Consider the following 27,737-nt stretch of genomic DNA (forward strand, 5'->3'; position numbering starts at 1 on the left):
GATGGACCCCACTGCCATAGGAGCCAGGCTGGGAGCTGCAGCCCGCCTGGCAGCAATGACACCGCTCCTCAGAGCCCAGGAACAGCAAATGGGTTTCAGATGGGCCACTGCAGAGCTGCCACAGCCCCGGCGCCGCTCGCAGACCCAGCGCCATGCAGCGAGCGAGCCGCTGCCCAGCATCGCTGCCAGGTTCCCCCGCAGATGAATGTTACCCAGCTCCTGCAGGAGCCAACGCCAGCCTCTGCAGTCCGAGCTGGATCCTTGAGTAAAGCAAAAAGAACAGAAGAGCTGCTTTAATCCTGCTTCAGACCCAGGCATCATTGCCTTCATTAAATCCCATCTTTCTTTTTCGCCCTACCCTCGATGGGAAGGTTTCCTAGCGAGCACGACATGGGCAAGCCCTTAAATTCCAGCCACCCCATTTGCTTGTCCAGTCAGCGCACCCCACACCCTCCCTGGCACCGTTTTGCACCACGGCCACACGTGATCCTGCCAAGTCACTGGCTTTCCCCGCACTCCAGCTTACATAAAGAGGAACAAACTCACTTTTCTTCGCCACCCTTTCAATGCTGCCATTCATCCCTGCCCTCCACCCTCCCAGTGCCACCTGGAGGGATTCAAAATGCACAGCCAAAACCCTCCACAAATTATCCCAGGGCAACTTTTTGCCCCATGGGTTGTCTGTGGGTGATGGCTCTACAATTTTGTCCCCAAATGTGAATTAAAGGATTAAAGCAAAAATTTCCGAGATGCAAAGGAATCCATGAATTAAGGACTCTCCGTACCCTGGCAAAGCCATGCCACTGCTCAAAAAGCAAAGAGCTCTGAGGCCTGACAGTCCTGAGCATGCAGGGGCTGCAGGGACAGGTCACGTACCTCATGCCGTAGTGGTGAGTCCTGCATCGAACAGCAAGGGACCCCATCTGTCAAATGGCTGCACAAAGACCTCGGTTGTGATGCTGAGCAAGCACAAAAGCTGGTCGCAGTTCCACCTGGGAACACCTCGGTCAAACCCCAGGTTATTTTTGCATTCGCACTTCAGTTCTGCCTGGTTGGAGACACCAGGCTGGCTTTTGCCAAGTGGTCAACCCCAGGGAAAAGCAAGCCAGAACGGGAACAGGACATAATTTTGCAGGCTGAGTATGAAATGACAAAGCCAGGTTTATTTAGACACAAGTAGGCCACTTCAAAGCATTTTTCTATCCCTTATAAAATCAGTACTGGCATCAAAGCCATCTAAACTCGGGATTTTTAGCCCTCTCCTGACTTGAGTCCAGCATGGATGCATACTGCCTGCATTTGCCAATCATTCTGCCATTATTTGTCAAATACTGAATGCCAGCTCATTTAGAAAACCAGGGAGAGGAAGCGCGGCTGGTTTGAACTCTTTGTCCTCCCCCCTTCCCAACCCCTCCACTTCTACATCATCAGAACAGAGCAAGAAACCCACAAAAAATGCACATTCCCAAAGCCAGAGGCTCTGTCCCAGTTCTGGCAACACAGTGGTCTCACCACAAAGCTCAGCGCAGCCTGGATTGCCTTCGACTCCTTAACAATACATTCACAATGGTGGAAGGGTGGGGAGGGAGGGCTTCAAAAGAAAAAGCAGCAAGGAACAAGCTATTTGGAAGCCAGAAGCCACCCGCTGCAAAGCGACCCTCTCCATCGGAGCTTTTTGCTCCTCCCTGCAAGCGTTTTGGAGCGTGGCAAGGGGAGGCGCAGAGAGCTTTGGCTGGGTGTGGGTCTGCAAAGATTGAAATTTCTTAAATGTAAAAGCAGGCTGGACTTTGGTGAAAGAGGGAAAGCATGGAAGACAGCCCTCTTGAACCATCCTTACCACCCTGACCACAACTACCGAGGGTGAAGCTGCCGGGGAAGCCGGAGCCTGCAGGCAGCTTCCTGAACCTTGCACGTGGAGCACGGTGGACCTAAGCGTGACTCAGGGGGGTATTAGCACATAATGCTGGAATTTACCCACTTTGCCCAGCTTTGTGGGGGGACAGAGGAGGGGAGTCAGTGCATGTAGAGTCCCCTCTCTGAGGTTTGCAAAGGTGGGGAGGATTTTTTCTTCCATTGCTGTTAAAATTACAAGGCAGATGTACAGAGAGGATGCTCTTCCATCGCACAGAGCAGCTGCTGCATAGATTTGCAGCCACCCTGCATGTACTCTGCCAATTGCGCAACCACCAAAAATGAGAGTCGAGAACGGTAACACCCTGCAACCAATTCCTCCTCTGCCCAGAACAAGCGACTTACAGCCGGTGACCATGGAAAGATGCTCCTGCTCTGCCTGGGATAAGCCACAGCCACGAATCACAGGGTGACTGCAGGTGAGGATGCAGCTGCAGCTGGTTTGCAGGACGAGCATCGCAGGGGGCACATCGGCTGAGCACGGTTCAGAGGGGCAGGAAGAGACAGGACTCGGTCAAGAGGCGCAGGGGAAGCAGCTGGAAGGAAGTTCGCACAGCTCGTGCTATGCTGCGCTTGGCAGCGCATCTGCGCGATGTTCCCAGCTGCCCACGTCTGCAAATACTAAACATCAATTAAATTGAAATTAAAAGAAAAAAAACAAACACGGTGTAATGACAACAGCCTAAAACATCCATGCTGCATCTTTGAAGAGCAGGATGAACCCACCCTGAAGAAATGTAAATATCACAGGAACCATGAGACTCCCGGGATTACTCATTACAGGAGACGAAGAGTCTCAACATCTCTCTGTTTTTCAGCGATTAGCTTGTAATTGGAAAAAAAAATGAATAGATCAACACTTTTCTATTATTAGTTTTAAATAATGACTCAGAAACAGGAACTTCCTTTTTCCCCAAGCTGTGAAGATCTAAGCACTAAGAATCAGATCATGGCTTCAGGCTCATTTAAACTGCAAATATCTCTGCAGAAATTACAGGAGAGTGCTGTGAATACAATGAGAAACAGATTCTTTGCCTCCAGCATAACTACTTGCTATTACCTTTCACTTAAAGATTAAGAAGCTTGATGCAGCCTATTTACCAGGAAGAGAGCACTATACCAAGATGATGCACATGTACAGAGGTTGGAGAAGGAAAGAAACGGGGAGGAAAAGTCATGCCTGCTGATGGCCTCTGGGAGAAACTGAGAAAACGTCAGCTCAGAGGAGCCTGTCCAGAACACAGGGCTGCCTCCCAAAGCCTGAACCTGGACTTCAATCACTGATTACCATTCACAGCTCAAGAAGTAATTAAGCATTTCAGCTCTAAAGGAGTTCCCTGCCCAATCAGCAAAGCTGACTGTTTCTGCAGAGCAATCCAAAGAGAAGCAGATTCAGCTGATTAGATACAAAAAGTGTCTCTAAAAGCATTAATTTCCTTTGGGAAGCAGCCCACAGGCTCCTAGCACAGTGGGCAACCATCACTCCTGCAGCAGGTCCCAGCAAGGCAGATGATTAAATCTGCATCAGTCAGTTGGTATAAACAGAAATGCAGCGGATGAGGATGCAGTGTCACGAGCAATAGTCAGCACTCTGAAAACAAATGAATTTTGAGATCGCCTTGGCACACACCAATTGAAAGAAATCTTTTGGGTTTTATTCTTCCCGGGATAAGTATCTGCACCCCTGCCCTGTCCCCCTAAAGCACTCGCAGCGATAGGGGTGTAACACAGCAGTGACCAGGTCATGGAGCAGCAGACCTCAGCCCCATCCTGCAACAGGATGAACTGTTCCTGCCCAAGCTGCTGTGGTGTGGAGCCGATCTCTGAGCAGCACATTCATCCAAGAGCACGCTCTGCCCATCCACATCGGCCACAACCCCCAAAAGGACCATTGTGGGAGATGCAAGGCATGGAAGCAGGGGCTGAGCAAACATGTTTTTGGAAAGCCAAGCCCCTCCACCACTTTGCTGCAAGTGGAAGCAGTGCAGGGATACTGGGCTGGCCACAGGTCTTGGCGTCAGTACTCCCAACAGCCACTTCCCTTCGGTGACCCCAGCTGCGAGCACCACCAGAGCTCTGGTACTCTTCCAGGGACGTTTGGAAGAGTCAAAGAGCTGCCCCAGCTGCGTTGCATCCAGCTCAGAGTGACCGTGAGCAGGTGTGGCAGGTAAAGGCACCGCCAACAAACCCAGCTCCCAAAGAGATTCGAGTGCTCTGCCAACACCACACCTCCAGCACAAACAACAGCCCCGAGACAACACAGAGAGGCAGATGCACCACTTCTTGGGGTTTTTCTTTGACTTTTCGTTTTTTTATTCCTTCCTTTCCTTTGCCACAACACACGCTTCGTATTAAATATCTTAAATATATTAATTTTAAAAAAGTATTAATAAAAAGCTACTGAAGGACACAGCTGGCAGAGTGACCGTGGGCAGCAACCCATTGCAAACATGGGGACATTAAAAAAAAAAAGAAAACCCAGAAAACAATGATAAAAAACAGGCTTTTTTTCTTTTTTTTGCATATGCACAGCTGGCTGGAATATCCTGGACTCCAGCATTATTGCAAAAATGGAAGGGGAAGCAGTAGAAAAAATATATTCCATTGTACCAACCTGTATGGGGAAGGGAGTTAAGAGCAAAAATGAGGAGGCTTTAAACATTTTTGGTATTTCAGATGTTCCCTCCCACACCCACAGCCCAATCACTTTTAGTCTTTGAGCAAGTTTTCTGGCTTGGGGTAGCCAAAGAGTACAAAATCTGCTTCATAAAGCTTGTAGAGCTGCTGCCTCCAGGCCAGTGGGATTTTGGCAAACCAGTCATCCTCCCAGCTGCTGGCAGTCCTGTTCCTGTAGCTGGGAGGAAAGCGGAGCAGCCTGTCCACTTTGAGGAGCTGCAGTAGATAAGCAGCATCCTCATCCAGCGTCTCCAGCTTCCCAATGAAATCATAGTCTATCTGGCACGGGTGGCACAGCCGGTAAACCTGCCTCCAGTGCTCGTTGAAGGGGGCCATCTTCTCTGTCCTGGGATCCAGTAAGTACTGGATGAAGTCAGAAAAGGAGACTTTGAGGCCTGCCCCAAAGGCCTCGCTAACAGAGGTGGGAAGGTTGGTATGGTTGGAGTACAGCTTTAGCATGGGGATGGCAAAACGCCGGTAGAACTCCTCGTTCTCCAGCTCAAATTTGCTGCGAAAGGCAGAGATGAGGCGGACAAAAGGGTCCCGTACGAAGAGGAACTTAGTGTACTTCTTCAGCTTGATCTTCATGAGGTGCCGGGAGAATTTCCCGTAGCGACGCCAGAATTTGTTGAAAGTCAAGTGGGTGCTGGTGTTGTGAACGTGTTCCCGCGGGATATCCAGGGGGTTTCGGTAGGGAACCCCCTGGTCCAGCAGGCTCTCGCTCAGCACAATCATCACCCGTTTCCAGTTGGTGCAGGCCACCTTGGGGACGTAACAGTAGATGATGCCGTGGCGGTCATCCACAATCAGGTGGTTGAGCTCATAGTTTGGGATGTCATCAAAGGAGCGCTCCTTGGTGGGGAAGGCGAAGCTGGAATTGGCACAGAACTCCCGCAACGTTCTCTGCCTCTCTATCTGCAGTTTCTCTTGGTCCAAGCTGTTTCTGGCATTGTGTGTAGACCAGTCATAGCCCCGTACGTTCTCCTCCAAATTGCTCACCACGGGCTTGCTGGAGCCCTGGACAAGCAGCTGCTCTGTCTTTCGGGAGGTAGAGCTGTTCTGTTTCAGGTTCGAACTAAGCAGCTTTGCCAAAAATTCATCCACATCTGGCAAGGCTTCCCAGTCTCCACCTGCAGTGATACCAGGGATGGCCCCTGGGGAGTGAGGCCTGGAAAAGGACGTGTGCAGGTAGAAGTGTGCCGTTCCCACGTTGTCCCAGTACACAATGATCAGGAGGATCATGAAGATGGAGACCAGCACCACAGAGAGACGGAGGAGCCGTGCTTTGGTCATCCTGACAGCTACTGCGATAGCTGGCTTTCACTTGGATTCACCTCCGGCTTGCAGAGTGAGGACTGGGATCCAGCATGGTGCTGCAGACCAGAAGCCTGGAAAGATACCAGAAATAAAGTTAATTGATCCCTTAATCACTCTGTTTTGCAGAGAATGACCTTGCACGGGGCTGACCATCTGGTTCTGCACAGGAAGAGCTGCGTGCTCCTCAGGTACCCATAAGGACTACACGGAGAAGCACTGATTCTCCTGGGACAAAGCCTGACCTTCCCTCCTGTAGGTCCTCCTGTGGCAGTTTTAATAGTGTCTGGTTCTGCAACTGAACAGATGGGGTCATCAGACCTCCAAGCATCCTGACAGCCAACTACAGCCTTCATCTTCTGCTTCAGCTCTCACTAGCTCCTCCTTCCAGGGAGGACGAAAAATTGCATTTGTCGTGTGAACCCGGGACACGGTCAGAAGGGGATTTTGGGGCCCTCAGAAGCAAGTCTGTAACTGACTTGAAAGCTCTGAGTTTATGGCCAAAAGGAGGCATAACAAGTTTACTGGTTTCCATAGCAATCTTGGTTTGTTCATCAACATCAGGCTTCTTGAGTCACATGATTTCATGAGAAGCTGTTTTCATTTAAATAAAATAAATAAAATATTAAGATTTCAGGCCTCAAGTTTTCCGAGAGAAATCTGAGAGTATTCAAAAAATGCAACTGTATACAGAAAGTATGCAGAACCAACTACCTTTCAGACCTCCTTGATTTATAAATGTCTCTAATACAACAGAAGGAAAGAGGGCTTGAGCCACGACTTTAGCATCTGGTAGCATGCTGTTGTCTCATCTCCCCCGTGAAGATGCTCTACACCACTGTGCCGAAAACTAGGTCCTTATCAGAGTTACAAATACGTAGCCGAAGATGCCAGTGCCTCAGTGGCTAAACACAGCCCCTGTTGACAGAATATCAGACAACACACTGTTTTATCTCATCTGTGTGAAGGTACCCCATAGATATCACTTCCACCACATTTCTTGGTAGCTACTTCATTTTATCAAGAACAGAGATTACACAAACAGTTTTCCTGTGAAAACTCACAGGGACACAGCCCTGATAACAGCCAAGCATCAATAAAAATCTAGAAGAATGATTATTTTTAACTGAATGATTTCTGAGACTAAGGATGCTCTGGTAAATCTGTGTCTGCGTCTGGCCTGTGTGTTGAGTCAGTACCTCTCCGTAGCTTACCATAACTAATGTCTCTGACTCACTCGTCCCTAACAACTCTTGATCACCAAAGACAGGTGAGAAATCACTGGTACAAAGGCAGTGAACAAAATCCTTCTTGGAGAGCAGAGCGATTTTCTTCACTTCAGCCAGTCCCATCTCTTCGCTGCTGCCCGATACTTCCTTGCTGCCCCCCAGCCCCTCTCCACCTGCAGGTCCCTCCAAGGAGATGTCTCCCCAACCCTGCCGCGTGTTTGCTGCGCAGAGGCTCGCTCCTCACATCAGCCATGCAGCTGGGGGAAAAGCTGAGAGCACCTGGCTGCCCACAAGGGAAGTATCTCTGGGTGCCGGACAGAGGGTGGAAGCAGCCGGACCTGAAAGAAGGAAACAAGGATCGTTTCCAGATAACTTGTCTTGGGTTCGCACAGCTGATCAATCTACCCCCAGCCCTGTCACAGGACCTCACGTAACTCATTTAATCTCCGTGCCACTGCTTCTCCTGCTAAGGGCATCCGTTCTACCTGTTTAGCTCCTAGGTTTGTCCAAGCACCCTAGGACTAAGGATCAGGCACTGACAGCCATGGACGAACAACGCAGCGAAGTGAGGAGCAGCTAGCTGATGTTTTGAGAGAACCCAAGGTCAGCCATTTTACACAAACCCTCTCTGCAAAGTTTAGCCAAGTGAAAAAGTGGCCGCTCCACAATCTCCCTCTCCACTTCAAGCACAGTCCAGCCCCCGATTATAAACCCAGAAGACGGCATGCAGATCTAAGACAGGAGCCTCTTTCTGCAGGCATCCCCATTCGGTGTAACGGCCTCAGAACAAACCCTACCAACAACAGCTCTGAAAACAAAACCACTTTAAGCAGCAAGCAGACCTGGAATGCTTTTCAGAATTTGACTAGGTCTTTCTTCCCCCCAGACTGGAGAGATCATTCCCCAAAAAGCTCACATTCACACACAGCTCTTGAACAGCACCAACCCCACCCCACACGGGGATGCAAAGAACCCCAGAGTCCAGATCCGCAGAAGCACTGAGCCCCGTAGTCCTCACTGGGCAGTGCGCTCCGCAACTCTGAAACTCACAGAAGCGTTAAATCAGTGGACTTGTCTGAAGGGCCGTCTGCGTGGCTGTGCTTATGCCTCAGGGATGCCACATTTTAACAAGCAAAGTCCTGGCTTCAAACACTAGACCAAAAGCATTAGGCCAGAATTTACTAATGAACAGGAATGATATCAGATACGGTTATGTATCAAAGTATCAGCTCGGTTTGTCCCAAAAGACATAAAATGCAGAAGTGAAGGTTTGGGGTTTTTCCACCCTGGTGTATTTATTTACATTTTGGAGGTGGAGATTGCCAGAAATTCAGCGTAGCTGTAGCCTGCCACGTGGTTTCACGCTGCAACACCAAACACTGTGTTTCTTCGAGTCACGCTCTTATTCTACATGTTAAAAGGAGCTGGAAGAACTGTGCAGACATAACACACAGTACCCTGCAGAGCAAGAAGCAGGTATTACTCAGCAGTAATTCCTTGCATTTATCTAGTTAAGGCTGAGCATGGGTCAGATCTAAGAAGAATCACCCAGAGAGATGAGCGCAGAGTTAAGGAAGGGGAAAATTATATACGTACGTCAGCACTTCAGGCCAAGCATCTCGGTCCAACAGCAGAAGATAATGGAGTGATGCTGCCAAGCCTGCTGCTTGGCACATTCCTGGCTTTGCATTTTGCCTGAATCTGTTCTTGCTTTTGAGACAGTTTGCTGCTCAGGACAGGGAATGCTTCCTATTCTGTATGAATACGGTACCCACTGCGCACAAAATCCCTAACGTACTGGGTTTCCAACATTGCTTGAGACCTCGAGGGTAGCTGGAATACAGCAAGTCTGGAAAGCTGCAAAGAGCATCCCTTTTTGCCATCCCCATACCCCGCAGCTTCCACAGCTTCGGGCCGCGCAGCAGCCTGCCAGCATTCCTGCGAAGCTGTCCCAGCCCAGCGCAGACAGATCACCCTCGTGGCGCTGATGGAAGCAAGCAAGGCGCTGTGTGTGGCACGGCAGGCACACACATTCCTTTGGGAAAACGGAAGGATGCTCTTCGTTAAAGCCACCGTGGTCACATAGCTTTACCCAGCACACCCCACGGGCTCGAGCCTGCTTTCCAGGACACAGCACGCAGGCCTGCCAGAGCATTCGGCTTTCCCAAGACACACAGCAGTGAGCAGCACAGAATCAAAATGACTCCGCTTCCACTGACTGTGTCAGTGCCAGAGAGCAACCCTGGAAAAGAACAATAACGCAACTTAATTTCTCCTCCTGAGAAAGCTGCTGCAGAACACAGAGTTACTCTGTTGACTACGATACATCCTCTTTCCGAGCACTTCATAAAAGACGCCAGATTGAAAGCACAAATTAGAGGTCTCTGAGCACATCAGAGGGAATGTGCCTTCATCCTCCCCTTGCCAGAATCAAAAGGAAAAGCCTCCAGGAGAAGCCAAGAATTTACATTCAAGTTTAACCCAAAGTCACCAGCCAACAAGAATGTGCACCGGGATGCACACAAAGCTGCTTCTGTGACACGATGCCGGCAAACTGGGAAACAGACCAAGTGCTATAATCATCCTACACAGCCTCCTGAACAGCCATAACAGGATTATCTCCATCCTGAGCTTGGCCTGGGTGCGAACCAATGACTCTTCTCCCCATCCCAGGCCTGAAAAGGCACCGAGGTGCAAGGTCACTGCTCGCAGCCTCTCCTATCACAAGCTGCCATGTCAAATACCTCTCTAGATTGCTCAAACTCCACTTTAAAACCAGAAATGGGGGGGGGGGGGGGGGGGGGAATGCATCCCCAGCACTCTTATTGCAAAAGCTATTGCAGATCCAGCTCCTCAAGGATTTGGAAACCTTACTTGCACTTCACAGCCGGTTTGTAATCGTTTGTTCTCAGGGCAAACGGCAGCTTAAGTAACCCCTGTCTCTTTCTTCCTGTCCTCTCTACATCATATCCGTGCGGTGACTACATTCTCTCACTGCCTCTCTTTGCAAAAGAAAGTAACTCCAGATCTGCTTGTTCCCTTGCTGGAGCAGTAAGGGCTACAGAAAATAAAGAAGCTTATGTACATGTACATACTAGAGACAGTGGACACAATCTCACTCTTTTAACAGCAATGGTTTCTAAAGTACTGTGCCTCCAAAGGCTTTGGTGCAGCTTCCACCTCTTCTTGCTCTGTATTTTCCCACGTTTGCCCTTCTCACACTGCTCCTAGGTCCCTCTGAGGACTCACAGGGCACAGATCGGGCACTAAGCACCCGCTCACCTGCTCTAGAGCCCGTTCATTCAAATGCAGGATGCTACAGGATGTCAGATAGCTTGTTCAGGCTTTGGCTGCTTCTGAAGGTAAAAAGGGGCGGAAGGAGAACTTTTAAAAACATACAAAAAAACCCTTAAACCAACACTTTCCTTGCAGCACTTTCATTCACCAGCAGTCACTTGACCCATGCAGCCTTCTTTACCCACGTGCAGTGGTACACACCTGTTACTGGTTAGGCTCGGGCAGTAAGCAGGCTCCATCCAGAGCAGGAAAACCAAACTAACCTCTCTGTAGGTGCAGAAGAATGAGCTCCTCTCATCCATAACAAACGTACAATGCACTAAGAACCAGAAAAGAATTTCACACACTTGACCATCCCTCAGTAAATTCCTTCTCCACAGCCTTCCAGTATCTAGTGTCCTTTGCAAACGAGGGAAGTTTTAACTCATGTAGTATCATTCACTATTTACACATGTGCACGCTGTAAGCCAAAAAAAAGTGCTTGCATTGTGTGTTTTACCCCAGCTTAAGACATATATGCTAGAGACCAGCAAAAGACGTCTTAATCAAGGTAGCTGTGTCAGCGCCTTCCCTCCCATCACCGCCACAAAGCCTGGTTTGTACAGCCTTGGCAGCACCAGTCTCCTCTTTTTTAACACCCATCCTGGGAAGTTGTCCCCATAACCATCCTTCTACGCCTTCCAGCAGGAAACACCCCGAACGCAGCACGTTCTGTCCATTCACTGCATTCGTCGTGAGCCTGAAGCACTCCCACGGCTCCTGGCCTTACCACCTGGGGAAGAGTCTGAGTGAGTCCCGGTGCCTGCAGCCAGCGCCAACACAAACCTGGAACAGTTGTGGCGTGTCAACAGCAGCTCCCTGCAACTCACCCCATCCGCATCTGCCTTGGGAACACTTTATTAAAGCGCAGCCTTCTGCTGCTCGTGGTTCAGCTCTGAAGCTTTTCTCTTTTCAAGTTCAAAAGCGATTAGTGATGTTACGGGCTGTCCATGCTGGGCAAGCGATGCAAAGCCACGCACCTACTGACGATGGAAGCCGTTCCTCCAAGGGCACCGCTCCCAGCCTGTGCTCCTGGGGCTGCCCTCAGGGCAGAAGGCGGCGGGTCCTGAGGCGGCCGGGACTCGGGGCAGAGCCCGGGGGGCAGCAGAGGGGCCGGCACCCGGAGAGGAGCCGCCTCAGCCCCACACAGACCCGAGCTCGCGGGGGGGGGGGGGCACCGAGGGGAAGGCGAACGGGGCCGTGCGCCCTACCTGCTGCCCGGGGGGGGGCGCTGAAGGAGAGCGGGGGCTGCTGCTGGCGGCGGCGGGCTGGAGTCACCGGAGGGCCCGTCCGTCTGTCTGCCCCTCTGTCTGTCCGTCTGTCTGTCTGTCCGTCCCGTCCCCCCCGCAGGCACCGAGCCCCGCGCCCTGAGCCCGGCCCGCCCCGCCGTGGGCGGCTCCGCGCTCACCTCCGCCCGGGCGGCGGCGGCGGCGGCGCCTTCCTCCCCCTCCTCCTCCTCCTCCTCCTCCTCCTCCTCCCGCAGCCCGGCCCCGTCCCGGTGCCGCCGCCGCCGCCTCTCGCGAGACGCCGGGCACCGGGGGTCCCCCCGCAGGGCCGCGGCGCAGGCGCCGCTCCGCCCGCAGCCCTCAGGGCCCGGCCCGGCCCGGAGCAGGCCTCGCCTGGGAGCCTCGGGGGGACGCCCGCCGTGCCCCTGAGGGAAGGGCTCTCGGCTCCCTTGGCTCCCCCTCAGCGCTCTCCGAAACGTGGCCGCGTTGCCAGCTCGTCCTGTTGGGCAGGGAGAGGCTGCGGGAGATTTGTTAACCGGGGGGTTGCTTTTAACTTGGTCACAGGCAGCGTGGAGGAGCTGGGAGGAGAGGGGTTAGCAGCGTGCCCGTGTGCGAGCGTTTGGGGAGAAGGAAAGAAGCCTCTCCACTGACAGTACGTGGACAGAAACAGGTAAACAGCTGGCAATGGATGTGACGGCGGTAATCCTTGTCCCGACATGAACACAGCATCCTGAGACGTCCGTGTGTGCTGGAGCTCAGGCTTACATACAGCCACTTGAAGCTATTTGAGGGGAGAAAGAAACCATGCAGCTTTTTGGGTTCTATCCCACTAGGCCCTTATAGGAGCAGGGTGTAGCTGAGGCACAGCACAGCTAGAAGGTGCTGCCTGAAAAGCCCAGAACAGTTTAAACACCCTTTTCTACTCCTACGCTTTGTGACCGAGAAGAATCAAATCCTCAGAAGAGGAGCAGGGCCCCGCTTTGCACAGGAGATGGGTCTGGGACGCGGGCCGGAGCCTCAGTTACAGCAATTCTCCAAGCTGCAAAGGATATTTACACATTCCACCTCTGAGATCTCAATGGCCAAGTTTTACATGTATTAACATAGGCTTAAAATATAGGTTTTACAAACAGGAAAATTAGCACATCATTAGTCCCGTGCTCTTTACAACAGTCATGGCAAATTATCAAACTGTTGTTACGCAACCTCCATATAGAGATGGAGCCTCAAAGCTGTGCATTAGACTCAAATGTCCGGGTCTTTGCTTGAAATAGCTCTGAACACTGCAGCTTTTCATAGTGATTCAGCCCAAAGGTATTTAGTGGAGATGTATGCACTTGGAAAACTCGATTTTCCTTCACTTTTGGTCCTTCAGTGCCTGCAGGTCACGTGAGGTCTTGTAAATAGCGGTTTGGCTCAAGACTTGCTGGCCCAGGTTTGTTTTACACACACTATGCTTATTTTATCTGTCTGCCGTTTTTTATATCTTTGTTTATGTGAAATAGATAAGCAAACAGACAAGTTTTCCTGACCTTTCTGTTTTGCAATTGCACCTCTTCCTGCTTCTTCCTGTTTAATTAGGAAAATCAGCTGCCTTCTTATGCCAGCTTATGCACTTGTATTGCATCCCACTTCAGCAGTTTAAGGCATTTTATAAATGTAAATGCAAGTAAATTAAGTTCCCTTAGCCCTGGAGTGAACTATCCCTCATCTTCTGAACAGGTAGCAAAGCAAGAGGCACAGAGGGATAGGGAAGGTGACCGGTGTCACGGCAAGTGAGAAAGAGCATGTAGGAGAATTCTTTGTGAGTGCTGCAGCTGTAAAAATGTTCTTGAACCATTTGAGAAGTGCATGAACCTACCTGAGATTGTCATCTTAGACACTTTGGCAGACCCAGGAGAAAGCACTTTATTTGTAACATCTTTAAAAAGTAGGAACCCACTTAAAAAAATAAAAATATAAAAATAGTCCCTTATGGAGAAGACTGCTGGCTGGAGACATTTTTTTTCCAAAAATAAAAACATTCCTGCCATTGACCTCCAGGCTACCTCTTATCAGGGTCTTCACCTATCACCACGCTGCTTGTCCCGGCTGCAATCCGATCTGAAATGCTGTTTAGGTGGAAAAGAGCTTACAGCAGTGTCTGGCTGCTCTCATAGCCAAACATCTGCTCACCCAAACAGCATTCCAGGCGTGCATTGCACCTCCCCACCTCACAGCAAAACACGGGGACAGCAGGGAAGAAAGACGAAGCTATTTCTCAGGCATTTACATTTGGTTTGAATAATCAGGGAGCCTTTTGGGTGCTTGGGTGGCATCCACAATCCACACCTTTGCCCTGGGAAAAAGGCAGCTTGGGCTCCACGCTGACATCTGGGAGGAGAACACTGCTGGGAAAATGAGATTGTCCTCTTCTCTTGGACTCTGTTTACACCCTAGTTGTCTTTAATTAAAGCTAACAGCTACAGCACACAGTACAGAAGAAAGACTTGTGGTAGGGGTATAGAAAGTCATGTACAAACGTAAGGTCCCTCTCTGCTAACCTTCCCTCTGCTTTTCAGCATCACAACACAAGCTAAAATAGATTTTAAGGGATGCTACCTCTGCACCTGCTTCCCCTACTTCCGACAGTCCCCAGACTGCAATCCCTTAGGGCCAGAGGCAGTCCTGCTCCCCTGGTGACTTTTGTCCAGTCCTCTGCTCGTTCCCCACGTGGATGACGAGCTGCTGCTTTTGGCGGCTGCTGGCACCATCTGCAGGCCCTGCACAGGAGGGAAGCGAAGTACTCGACCAAGTTTCTCCGCTTTGGTTTGAGTCTCGTTGCTGGTCAGAAAGGGAAGAGGCGGATTGCGATGGGCTCAGCAGAGGTGAGATCTGCAAAGGCCCAAGATTTGCACATAGTTGTCTCGAAAATTTCCCAAGGCAACACATTCAGTAGAAGCAGTGCATTGTCACATGGCTAATTCAGATTAAATTTTATTCTTCAAGCGTGGATTAAACTAGGATTATGAACACCTCTGAACATGTTATTTTCTCTTCCTAAAAGGTTTTTTTTGGCTAAGAGGTTGACAGAGTGTAACTCATTCTGGAATATTGCCAGTGTCATCTGTTGGGAAAAAAAAAAAAAGGAAAAGAAAAAGAAAGGCTTCAGACTTGGCTGTAAAACACACACCCGTGTGACTGCTTTCCCAAGTAGACAGTTTGTGTTGCATTTACAGCTCTTCAGGTTCAGATTGTAACAGAGCAAGTGCTGAAGAATATCCTAGTGCCTCTTGAGCCAGCTGCCTGATATTTCAGGTATTCACCCTCGATTTGCTTCTGTAGGACCCATCCTTTGACAGGCAGAGTTGCTCTACTGAGCGATGCTCACAGGAGCATTGTCTTCTGGCAGCACTGGTGGTGGAGTCCCCTCTACCAAAAACAGGGAGAACTTCTTTGTGATTGCAACAGAGCTGATGCAGCGTGTCAACCAGCAGCTCTTCTTTGGCCCCTACCTGAATGGGGGCTGTTAGGAAACTCGACCTTTGTGGCTACTCCCAGCCTTCGACTGATGGAAGAGCCCTAGCTCGGCGCAGGTGGTTCTCACAAGCTTTGTCTGTGCTGGCGCTTAAGGGAGTCCCATGCTTAGGTTTTGAGATCTGAAAGACACCAAGTTGAGTTAACCTCAGTGGTAAAGTCTCTCACCTCCAATCATTGCCATGTTGTACCAAAAAGATTCCCTTTACACCTGACTTTGGTTATTTCGGCAGGCGGCCAAGGGAATTACAAAAGAATACAAATATTTAACTTATTTCTTCATGCAACTGGTACTGTGTTTCTCTTTATGTAAAAATCACCCTAGCTCCACTCTGCCCGTGCCTCCTGCTCAATCTATTGCCACCAGAAAGAAACACAGAGGATGTGCCCTGTGGAGGTTTGGTTTGAGAGAGCGAGATCTTCTCTTAATGGCTGCCCTCACAGCAGGGATGTCCCAGTCCCTCAGTGCTCACCTGGCTGGGGAGCACAGCCGGCCCCCAGCTGCGGGCTCTGGCAGCAGACTCCTGATACGCTGACTTTCATCTGACTTTCGGGGTGAATTGGCCCCTGGACACCTCATTTTGAGCAAATCCTCCTCACATAAGGCGGCTGGGGAGATTTCACTTCCAGGGTCTCTGTGTTGGGCCCTGGAACAGCGACTGGCTGGGATGAGGGAGATGCTTTTGGTGTTGGTAGCAATTCCTTCAAGTCTCCAGACTCCGAACAGCAGCAAGGTGTGCAGCTGGCTTTTTCCTGCAGGAGTCTAGAGAGGTGGGGGAATGCAGCCTGGGAGTCATCTGGCCTGCAGCAACACCAGCTGGTTTCCACTACATATAAGACAGCTCAGTATTTGCTTTTCATCCAAAGCTCCTATACTTTTTCCCTTCAAAGCACTTACAAACGTTCAGAAGACAGTGTTATTTGCCTGCAGCTCCTGTTGCCAAGCTCAAGCTCATGGGCTCTGCAGAGGAGCCTTAGCACCTCCTGCTGATAATCCCTGCTGATTTGTCTGGGTAAAAGCCCCTCCGTCTGGGCAGCTTTTTCCTTGGCGTTTTCTAAGCGCTGCTCCAGCTTTGACTGTAGGAGAGGGATAGGGGTTTGTCAAGGCAGCTCAGCTTCTTGGGATAACAAAGACATCTTAGCAAATCTCTGCTGTGTCCTTTATGCTGAGATTAAAGTAACATCTACATGAAGTATTTTGCTTACTCCAGCAGCAGCCACCATGTTTCAGTCAGGGCAGATACAGCTAGAGGCAGAGATCTTGCACAGAGGAGCAAACAAACTTTAATATTAGTTACCAAAAAAACAATAACCAGAAGCAATTACCAAAACATTGAACGGCCAGTGATTTTTATCCTCAAAATATCCCTGCCAGGGGAATATGGGAAGAATGAGCTCTCGCAAGGGCAAGCTCAGACAGAGGATTTGGGGTTTTCCTTCACCCTAAAAACCACAGGGATGGAGGCAGGATGCAAACATCAATGTTTTTATTCTGTTCCTTCAGCAGCCCAAGGAGCCCAGCTGCGATACGAGTGCCACGCTGCATTTACAGTGCTAGTCCTAAGCCATGAGAATCCCAGAGTTAGGTTGCTGCCATCCTGCCCCAAGCACTGCTGGGCAGAGGTCGACCTTCTGGGCATCTTCACCTCCGCACTACTCCGGACCCAGCCACTCAGTCCCTGTGTCACAAGGCATTTCTTCATGGGAATCCTCTTACTTCTGCCATCTCTTGAATTTAATCATGTGCTTAAGAAATCTATTGTGTCTGCATGTGATTATATTATTAGCAATGAATAGTTTTCATCGTTACTGCTTTTGTGAGTATTAGGAGGATGCTGCATTGTAGGGACATCTCTTCCCCCTTTCTACCCACCAAAAAGATATCAGGTTTCCGTCCTTGTTGTCCAGAAATAACCTTGGGTATTGGTAGCAGAGGCTTCATATCTCATCCGTCAGAGAACTTGACTATTTTTCTTTTATTCCTTGCCAGATTCCCTGACAAAAAGGAACAATCCCTGGGGCAGAACAATCAATATTTTAAAAGCTTTGCCCTGCCTCCCTCGTGACTTTTAAAAATGTATCACAATGGGCCACACAACTGAGCGCCGAGTCCTGACGCAGTGTCGGTGCCTCTGATGACGCAAGCTACGAACTCCTTGCTTCTCCGTAACAAAATACACTTCTCTGTAAGAGTCAGGACTTTCAACAGCAAATACCACCCCTTGATACCAAAGCTCTTCTTCTCAGGGGCAGGTTTGTGAAATTTATTGCATTTTAGTGTTGGGGAAGATGGTGAAAAGATTGAACGTGTTGTCCCTGATTGAATTCCGGGAAGTTCCCAAAAGGCAACAGAGAAAAGGCAGGGACCTTGTGTCCACAGGGAAAACACGGAGGGATCCATAAAGAGTGAAAACCCTGCGTAGATCATTGCTCATCTTCCTTCACCCCGCAAGCCTTCTCCTTTAATTCCTCCTTTCTGCAGGTCCTCAGTTCCTCTCCCAGCACCAGCAGTCCCCACTGGGACCTCCCCCATACGTTGCCCTCCAAACTGCTCTCATCCATCCATCATTCCTGGTGTTCTGCACCCGGGTCCATACCAGGCACATCATCCTCTGCCTTCTCATAAATCTGCCCCCTTGTTTTGTCCCTCATATTCCTCTTCCCATCCACCACCCTCACAATTTGCTTTCAGCTGTTCCCTTCATTTGTTTTCCTTCTCCTCTTCCACTTTGTATCACTCATACTGTGCCTCTGCTCCATCCTGCACTGACCCCCTGAAGTCTGCTTTCCCTTCACCCACTGCATCCTCCTTTTCCTCGTTGCTTTTAAACTCCAGCCCCTCTCCCCTGTGAGTTGTTTGCTCATTTACCTGCCTTGATGCTTTCAGCTTGATAGGCATAGCTCAAGGTCATTCACGATTCTTCAAAGGAGGTGCTGGCAGGGCTGACTTGTGCAATCAGACAGTCCTGCCATTGCCCCCTAACAAGTCCTGGGGGGATGTGACAGTGATGGGGGCAATGGGGCTCGCTGCTCGGTGGTAAATGCTGTGGCTGGGCACCCTGCAAGCAGTTCATTGAGATTCTAGCAGAGAATCCCAATTAGGAGTGAAGGAAGTGCTGGTAAAAGACCATTCATTAGGCCCTCGTTCCGTCAACAGCAAAATCAATAACTAATTAACTTTTTACCAAAAAGAAAAAGAATTTTTGCAAGAAAATCACTATTTCTAAAGAAATGCCGGCAGCTTCTCAATTCTGCCTGCAACAGAAGCCTTCCGTTTTTCTCCATCCCTTCTCCTCCCTGCCATCCGCTAGAAAACACATCTGTCAGGCAGCGACAGGGGCAGCTCAGCACCGAGCCTTGAGGAAAGGTTCGTAAACAAAGTTGTAAAGGATCCATAAAATAACCAGTGTAGCAAAAACTGTGCCCACGACCTTTCTGATTTCCTAAGGGAGAGACGACTTTTGACAGCACCATCACTCTCAGTCACTCTTCCTCCTGCCCCAATAACACCCAAATTTATTGGCCAATTTCAGCCAAACCTTACAGAAGAGATGAAACACTCAAATGCTGTAAGTTTATAGAAATAACTGGTCACCTGTCAAGCCCTGACTGTGCAGCAAAGTACACTCAAGACCCCTAAGGAGTGTTCCAAGCCAGATAAAGATGGCACATGGAGACATTCAAGGACTATCTCTTGAGCACTGATTTGGGCAGTAATACCAGCAACAAGCACACCAAGCTCCTCGTTAACCTGCAGTGGACAACACCTTCAAAAACCACGAGTTTGCTGTCTTGAAAATCGACAAACTGGGTGCAGCTCCCCCCCTTCTCACTCAAAGCCTCGATGCAGTTGTCCAGAGCCAGCAGCAAGTGGCTGATGTGGGCTCCTTCCTTCCTTCACTCCCTTGCCCTGGTTCTGGGTCTGGTTGGAGGGTGGGAGGACAGAGGGACAACTCACACACTTCACAATGGTGGCCCTGCTCTTGGGGAACACATGCAGCATCACCTGGGTCAAGATTTAGATGTCAAAGCAATGTCTCCAGCAAAGCCAACCAGAAAGCGTGGGATCAAACCCTATGCCAAGGCACAGGGCTGCCAGTAAGAGCAAGCACTTCTCCTGCAAAAGATGACCCAGCTCCAACCTCTCAGTTCTTAAAGGATAGCTATTCGATCTCTTCTAAACATGATTTCCGAAATTAAAATGCATAGCTGCACCACACCAAAAGTCCTGGTCTCAACAGAAATATTAGTTATTTAAAATCTCTCCCCCAAATCGCCTCCCCAAGCTCCAGTGTTTCCTCCCTCCCCAAGGAGCCAGCTGCTTTATTTTCCACCTGCCAGCATCCCTCTGTTCCGCTGCTACTGGGCAGGTTTTCTCTCAGAGGGCCCAGCTGATCCCTAACTGCACTCAGCTGTGAAACGTGCTGCTGCTTTTTCAGACCTCAAAAAAGCTGCACCCAAAAGCTGCGTTACTTTTTTCCAAGTAACGCTTGTTCACCTAATAAAATATATTAATATATTGATAGTGCTAATGTTAAATTGGTATTAATAATCGATGTTAACAGTAATAAAAAAAACATGCCAAGACTTTTATTTATTTTTAGGTTGCTTGAGCTACCAACTACTGCTCTAAAGCGACAGAGGAGCACAGAGTGCTGGTTTCCCCAGGGCTGAGGATGCCACGCAGGATACCAGCGAATCCAACCTCATCTCACCAAAAGCTGCTGAGCTCCAGCCATGCCTGGCTGTCCTTTCTGATCCTGCCACTTGTGCTTGGGGCATTCGAAAGGTGCTTTGTACAGCTGCATCTATTCTCCCAGCATCGATTTCCACTGCTACTCAGACACCTTCATCTCCTCTTCCTTTTTAATGGTAAGATTTGTCTCCACTGATTCCATCCTAATTAAGTGACTCTTCAGACTTAGGAAAGCTTTGCTGTTGCTTTAGCATTTAAGGAAGATCCACACTTCCCCATGAGAACAGGATTTTAATGCCTCAATCTCGTCCCCACAGTACGCAGACAATTAGCAATATAACTCCCTTTGGTTTGTCCAGATGTATTTTATTCACCTGGAGCAGTGCAGCTACATGGAGGACTTTACCTGTTGGACCATATGAAGAGAAATGGTTGCACTGTAGCCGGAAATGACTCCTCCTATCAGGCTTTTGGTCATGGACACATAATTCTTCCTAAATCTTTCAAAAAAGCATAAACTTACAGTCAGGCACTACAGCTGTCCAAATAATCTATACCTAATTGCATTCCCCATGATTTTCTCAGTAAGTTTTACAAGTTTCCTGGGCTTTGGAACAATTTGTGAACAATTTGAATACTGACACATCAAAATAAGCAGAAAAGCACAGAGGTTTATTGAATTTTCTAAACACAAGCAAGATGCAAGAGCTTACTAAAATAGAGGGGTTTAATATTTGTTTTCTTGGACTCTGAACATGGAATGCTTAGTTTATTTTTTATGAATGCTGAAGAAGGGAGCAAATTCACTCCTTGACCTTCTCCTTTCTATTGAGAAGTGCCAGTGGGCTTCCAAAAATATGCCTTGGGTAGCATGGAAGGGTGCTATGCTGGAGTTTCACATGAAAGGAAATAGAATCTGAATTGCTTGTGAGAAGTAAGGCTGCAGTCACGCTATGGTGATCACAAAATGCAGGTGCTGATTAAACCCTCACGCTGCACGTTACAGCTGGCTACAAAGCACAGCTCGGTCAGGGCACTACCACTCGCTGCATCAGCCTGTAAAACAAGAGGCACGAGAAAGAAGAGTGTGAGCAAGAGAGCTGAACAGCATGGCAATGACCTTGCTGGCTGGAGACCTCAGACCAAGCTCTTCATCTCCGCTCATGTGCGCTGCACCAGGGCAGTCCCAGCGCGGGAGGGAGAGGCAGAATGAGCGCTGTGTATCTCCCTGTGTTTTTTTTCCCCTTTTGGGATGTTCAGTTTCTACTCATCTGCCAAAAGCATTCATCTAAGCAGAGAAAACAATGTGAACGTTAAGCCTTTTGGTAAAAAAAAAAAAAAAAGGGGGGGGGGGGGGATGTTAGCTGGGTTGCTCTGTGATTAAAAACCATATCAAATACAAGTGTTTTTTCCCAGGATCAGTTAGGCCAATGTCATCAGCATCTGTGTTGGGATTCATCAGAACAATTATCTGTTACAAAATTAAGTCAGAATAAGAACATTTATGTCTGGGTTTAGTTAACAGCCTGCCTGGATTTCCTACAGCACCATCGCCATATCACCAAGGCATCTCTTAATAAAAGGAATGTGGCACTACAGGTTTACACAGAAAACACACTTACATGCAGAATGCTGGGGCTGAAAAGCTTTGTTCTGCGACTGAGTTCACAGCTGCTGTGGTTTGGAAAACAAGCTGTTGAAAAGTCCCTTGTGCAGTGAGTCACTGGCATTGGTATGTGTGGTGGCTGCAGTGACGATGCACCCAACTGAATCCCATGCAGGCAGGGGGGCACGGGACCTCTTCGCTCCACTTTCAGCCAGGATTCAGACAGAGGAACTGTGACAGAATTAAATTATTTGGGAATAAAAGTGCCTGAAGTCACCTCTCCTGCAGAAGGGCTGATGGAAATTTCTGCGCTGCTGAAGGACTGAGATGTCATCCGTTTGTGGCTCTCACTAGGGGAAAAACAAAGGTGGAAGAGGAGTTGCACCAGGTTACAAAACTGGTTCTGTTTCTCTTCAGCCCCTTGGGATCTATTTTGGTACATAAATATCATGGCACGTAATTACAGCATAGAAGGGTATTCTTTCTCCTCCACTGATATGGCTCAGGAGATGTTCAGGACTTGAGGGAAGGGACAGAGAACCCTGTGCCTTGTTCTCCAGAACAGTGTGCCCTCAGGTGAATAGATCATTAGATAAGCAATTAGAGCATAGACCGACTACCACTTGTTCAGAATTACTGCTTTGGTGTGCCAGCCATGGCAAAGAGTCAAGTCTCTAGGACATGTGCCCATAAGAAATGCCAAGACTTTGATCGAGCTCTATTTATTTGCATTTCCTAACAGGTATCTCTAGTTTGATCTGCAAGTTTTCAACTGCCAGAACCATATTTGTTCCTCTTTTGTTTTCACTAGTCCTTAAGAACTGAAGAAATCCAAGAGCAGGCACCGAGGGAAGCCCAGGTTTGTGCTCAGCAGCAGCCGCTGCCTGCACAAGGAGGGCTGGCACAACCTCGTGCACAAACCAGCGTGGCACCAAGAGCAGCACCTGGGGAGTGCACTCAGCCTGTTTCCTTCAGAAACTCGGTCTGTAACACTTCCTGACACCTTTGATTCAGCCTTCGCAGTGTAAAGGCTGGACCTGATGCTTAGGGACATGGTTTAGTGGGTAACATTGGTGATGGTTGGACCAGATGATCTTGAAGGGCTTTTCCAACCTTAATTCTATGTCCAAATTTTGCTTGCAGCGTGCACACATGTGCAAAAGTCCCTCTCTGCCAGCTCCATGAAAGTCTGTTTTTGTGAGGCTTAGGCAGCGATCTGGGGCTAGCACCTTGTCTAGCCAGCACCGCTCTAAAAGCATAGATCTGCTGCTGCTGCATCAAAACATACGACAACAACAGAGTTGGTTTTGATTTAGGATCAATAAGACAACAACAGAGTTGGTTTTGATTTAGGATCAATAAGCAGATAGAAGCAGCTCTAAATAAGTTATGCTGGGAGTAAAAATAGCAGAGAACGTGATGTAATCCAAAACACGGCAAGAAATCTAAGTACTTCAAACACCCAGTCAATTAATTTGCTTTCATAATGCAATTATTTGTATTATTAAGAGAAACTCATTTTCATGGATTAAATTTACTCAGCCCAACATAATTCACATTTCCTTCCCAGATTTCTATTAGAGAAAATAGATCTCAAGGCAGATGGTACGAGTCTGAATAAGCTGTATAAAAATAAAGCTGATGTCCTTGTGAGGTTAATGACTGCTGAGAAAAAAAACAAAAGGCATTTCTCCAGTAATGTGCTAAACAAAAATTACATTTGTAAGATAATCCATAAGGAAGAAAGAGATTCCTGCTCTTTGCTTCTCAGAGCTGCTATCATTTGAATATTGCGCAGAGATACTACAAAATTAGCATGTACTCAGAAAGGGTTCAGAGAAAGATCAGATGAAATTAGATAGAAAATAATGAGATTTACATTGGAAAAGAAGGCAAATAAAAAGGGCACAATAAAAATGCGTAAATAGATGTAGTGATGTAAAAAAAAAAAAGTAGATCTGGACCTTCTGCAATCTGTGCCTCCTAAAATGAGAGCAGGAGGTGAAAGGGGCAGAACTGGTGTAAGGAAGCATGATGAGAACGAAGAGCGGTATTGGTGTCACAGCAAGGCCAGGAGCTTTGTGGTGTCTGAAAGCAAGTGTTTGGCCCTTCTGGCTCCCATGCAAACTCGTTGTGGTCCACACGGGCCTGGGGTCCTGCGTGGCTGTCTCCCACTCCCTATGGGGGCACAGCCACAGACCCCCGAAGCTCGCCCACGCTGCAGGCGATGATGGCAGCTCCCTCCTCTACCAAGCCTTTGTGGATGGGACGAACGTGAAGGGCCACCTGCACGCAGAAGAGCTGTGGGGTCGTGTGTACTGAGGCCACCCAGCCCTGCCCAAGCACCGCCAACAGCGACCGCCTCTCACTGCCTCTGTTCTGCTGAGAACTCTACTCTCTTCTACTGGAGAGCTTACAGAGGCTTAAGCCAGTTGATTCTCCTATGGTTCACACTTCTACCTTGACAAATTCTTCCTCCTTCTTCCCCGTTTCTGCCCCTAGCACAGCAGGACTCACGCTGCTGGACAAGGCAGCACGAACTCAGCCGTGTCGGCGCAGCTGCCAGCAGCCTTCAGAGGTCACGGCACCACCAGCGGCAGAGCCGAGCAGGCCTACGTATTTTCCCTGTGCTCCCAAAACACTGATTAAAGTTACCCGTGACAAAGAAAGGGAATTGCACTTTGCTAAGTACCCATTTCATTTAATCCAAGGTAGCAATCATAATGAGCCTGTCAAGCAGATCAGAGCGGGTCGGCCCGGATCTGTGCAGGCCCCTGGTGTTCCCTGAGAGCTGCTTGCACACAATCTGGAGTGATTGCAAGTAGCAATTAACTACTGGCAATTAACTAATGCCACAACTCAACGGGTCAGAGACGTGGTGCTGTTCTGACCCCGACTCACGTCACAGCAGCCCACGAGTTCCACGGTCGCTGGTTCCGAGCCTTCAGGCCTGGCAGAGGGGCACCAGAGAAGACCACCCACGCAAAACCCCACCTAAAAGCTGCCCTGGGAGTCTCAGCTAATTACAGACTTGAAAAATTATTTCCACCTTTCTGCGGCTCTTTCCCCTTTCATAAAATAAAGCAGCATCTCTTCAACAGCTCCTGAAAGGATGGCTGGTGCTAACAGAACACTGCGTAATGCAGGTACATAAATGGAGCCTTATCAGGAGGGTGCACAGTTATTTAAACAGACTTGTTTTATGGCCCCGCCAGTCACATGCAACAGGTTTCTATAGGAACCAAATTTATTTCCATAATAACAAGTCAAGCTACCTGTCAATTTAATGAAGGTTTTAGCGAGCAGCTCCAACTCTAGAGCACTGGGGTAGACGTTTCGGAGCAGTTCAAGTGGCAGCAAAATAACATTTCTTCAGCACAAGGTTCTGAGTACAGGGTGCACCACCCAGATTTCCATCACTTTTGATATTCAGAAGAATGCAACAGTTAACTTCATCATCTCCCTAAACACACTTATGAGCACCTAACTCTCATGGGCCAAACTCTCCTGTCACTTAAGTGTTGGAAAATACTATTTTGCACACCATAGTCCCAAGTGTGGTGTAGCAGGGAACGGCAAAAGTCTCTCTTGTACAGCCTTAACCTCTGGAACAGTCCCGTTAATCACTGTATTTGGCAACCCCAGCCACTGGGGGTAAGAAAACAGACCCAAAGCAGCAGCATGTGGAAGAGGGGTCACACTAAGGACTAGAGCTTTTTCTTGCATTAGGAAGGAATGAAAGGTAGTGTAGATATTATTGACTTTATTTTAAGAGAGATTCTGCTTTGAGCAGAGGTTTGCGTGTCCGCCCCACTTGTGTTTCAGCATGAGGTAAAAGCAGTGCTTCAGTAAAAGAGCGCCATAGGATTGAAGGCTGAAACTTTGAAAAGCATTAATTTTCAAAGCATACCTCTTACCCCGGTCAACACAGAGATGCTGAAGTCTGAGAATGTCGATAAAGACTCTGGCAGGACTATAACCCCAGCTGTTCTTGGCTGCCTAATCAACCTGCCACTCAAACGTATCTCAAATAGATGGGGACACTGAAAATTCCTGTTCTAGAAGGATTATTTCAAAAATTTATTTTAAAAAAACACAACAGGATCACTTCGTCTTCTTTATTTATTTGGCAATAAAAGTCAAAGCTCATAAGAGTTACAGTAAGGTTTTATTTAAAAAAATATTCAAATTTAAGAAATTAAAACTTGGTGTAGAAAGTGAACAAAGCTTGCTCTGTGAAGTTTGCATTAAGGACTGAAGATAGTTAAAAGGTCAGGAGAATGTTTGTTACCAATTCATAGTAAAGCCTGTAGACATACAGACTAGACCAGGATTGTATTAATTGCTCCAGTTAGTCTTGCTATTTAAAAAACAATCATTAAAAATACTTGAGAAAATACTTCAACAAACACAAGGAAATGCTATCCTACTTAATGCTCAAGTTTCTGTCATCTTCTCTCCCTTCCCCTAATTGTGGGCCCTTGCAGGCAGAGGTACACCTGCTGGTGGAAGCCCTCCACACACCCTCTCAAAGCACATTATCTACAAACCTGCTTCTCTTAGTCATCCTTCAGAAAAACTCTCACAGCAGCCAAGGACTGCAGGCTGAAAGGCAGCAGCATGGAGTGCTTGAAGCTATATCCCAGCATGGATTCAATCCAACAGTATCCTTCCTCCCTACTACTGCTCCTGCTGTTACGGAGAGATGTGCTGAACAAACCAGCTTCCCAAATATATACCCATAAAGCAATTTCATAAGTAGTCAGTTTGTGATAAATATCTGAAGTAAGAAACACCACAGAGAAGACACAGAAATTGAACAATGTCAGAAATACCAGTATTACAGATAAGAGGCCTTAATTACTGGTCAGGACATCTTGTCAACTTCCAGAGCTCCTACACGAGCATCAAGCTTGATTTTATTGTAATTATTTGCTCACTGATGATCCACAGTTCACAGAAGCACATTAGAAGATGACTTAATTCATTTAACATTGGCATTTTATTCCCTTACTTTGAAAACAGCCATGAATAAAATACAGTAGCTTATTAAAACTCCATTGCATGGAGAAAAAAACACCTTTCCGTTCATAACTTAGAAAATGGTTAAGACAGCTCTTCACAACTCAAGGGCAATTAAGATTGTTAGTGCTACAGAAGTTCAAGCCATTACCGAAAAAATGGATAAGATGGAACTTCTGCATTGTTTTGGCAGAAAGCAAATATTTGTTCCAGTCCAGTTGAGGGATGAGCTTGGTAAGCACTGCAGACCTAACTTTTATCATCATAATGTACATATTGATTATGAAAGAACAAATGCAGAAACTGGAAACTAATACAGACTTTGGTGAAAAACATCTGCTGCTTTAAAAGTGACCTATTGAAACTTTAAATTAATACCATCATTATAGAACAATAATTTTCAAGAGCCTTCCTGTGAAGGGAACATGGGAGTGAACTGAAGGACTTGAGCATTTGCTATCACAGTAAGTTCACCTAAGGTGAAAGGAAAGAGAGTGGGAAAAATGCTAATGTCCCTTGGTTGCTGCCAGCTGAGTGGGGGTACCCTTTGCCAGAATACTCCCTGCCTTCCACTTCCACTTCGGATCCATCATAGAAACTGCTACGTAAGCAAGCACAGGTTTTAATAAAAGTACATCAAGAGGGCTTATATTAGCAATTACTGGCCACTCCTGGAAGGAGACAAGTGAATACCCCCATTTCACCTCTGCCCCTCAAAGGGAAAGCAGCAGGCCAGCAATCTGCCAATATACAGAAAAGAATTTCTACATATAGATATGAATATAGAGAAGTTGCACCACCAGCTTTAAGTACACGTTTCCCCTCTAAAGAAAGAGGTCTTTAGAAATGAAGTTACATATGTAACAGTGAGAATAAGGCAAATATATACAGACCTTCTCAGAAGGTTTGCAATGGTCACTAGTAAGACAGACTAACCCAAAGCTCGTTTGAGCTTGCAAATGGCTTAAGAAATGCACTTAATTTCTAGTTGCTTCACTACAGTTAACAGGTTAATCTGTCCAATTAATGAGTTGTACCATCATCATAAAAACAAAGAAAAAACACAACTTCAGCAATATACAAGAATAGGAAAGCCACGAGAAACTTCGGGGGGAAAAAAATTCAAAGCAGCTATAAAGTGAATAGGGCAAACATTTCCATTAATCTGGGTATGCTTGATCATTCAGGGAAAGATTCCCTACAAA

General features: G+C 48.0%; 1 protein-coding gene and 1 long non-coding RNA gene across 4 annotated transcripts; one reads left to right on the forward strand and one right to left on the reverse strand.

Annotated features, from left to right (window-relative positions):
• Positions 1-4,200: 4,200 nt before the first annotated feature.
• On the reverse strand, positions 4,201-11,907 carry CHST12 (carbohydrate sulfotransferase 12). Of its 3 annotated transcripts, none has more exons than XM_050713841.1 (2): positions 11,875-11,907; positions 4,201-5,975 (listed from the first exon to the last, which is right to left on the reverse strand). In XM_050713841.1, exon 2 carries the CDS (start codon positions 5,878-5,880, stop codon positions 4,621-4,623), a length of 1,260 nt encoding a protein of 419 aa, XP_050569798.1. In that variant the 5' UTR covers positions 5,881-5,975; positions 11,875-11,907; the 3' UTR covers positions 4,201-4,620. The 3 variants fall into 3 exon arrangements, with proteins under 3 accessions (XP_050569798.1, XP_035404908.1, XP_035404909.1); XM_035549015.1 differs by having other exon boundaries at positions 11,678-11,898; XM_035549016.1 differs by lacking the exon at positions 11,875-11,907 and adding an exon at positions 6,616-6,819.
• Positions 11,908-12,041: 134 nt separating this feature from the next.
• On the forward strand, positions 12,042-27,626 carry LOC118249141 (uncharacterized). The gene is made up of 4 exons (XR_004778962.2): positions 12,042-12,362; positions 17,199-17,461; positions 19,813-20,080; positions 22,322-27,626. It is a non-coding gene; the product is annotated as an uncharacterized LOC118249141 (long non-coding RNA).
• Positions 27,627-27,737: the final 111 nt, after the last annotated feature.

The sequence above is a fragment of the Cygnus atratus genome, chromosome 15 (genome assembly GCF_013377495.2).
Source record: "Cygnus atratus isolate AKBS03 ecotype Queensland, Australia chromosome 15, CAtr_DNAZoo_HiC_assembly, whole genome shotgun sequence".
Taxonomy (NCBI): Eukaryota; Metazoa; Chordata; class Aves; order Anseriformes; family Anatidae; genus Cygnus; species Cygnus atratus.

Coding starts and splice junctions, on each gene's coding strand:
- CHST12 (XM_050713841.1), bottom strand. CDS start 5,880: ATGACCAAAGCACGGCTCCTCCGTCTCTCTGTGGTGCTGGTCTCCATC.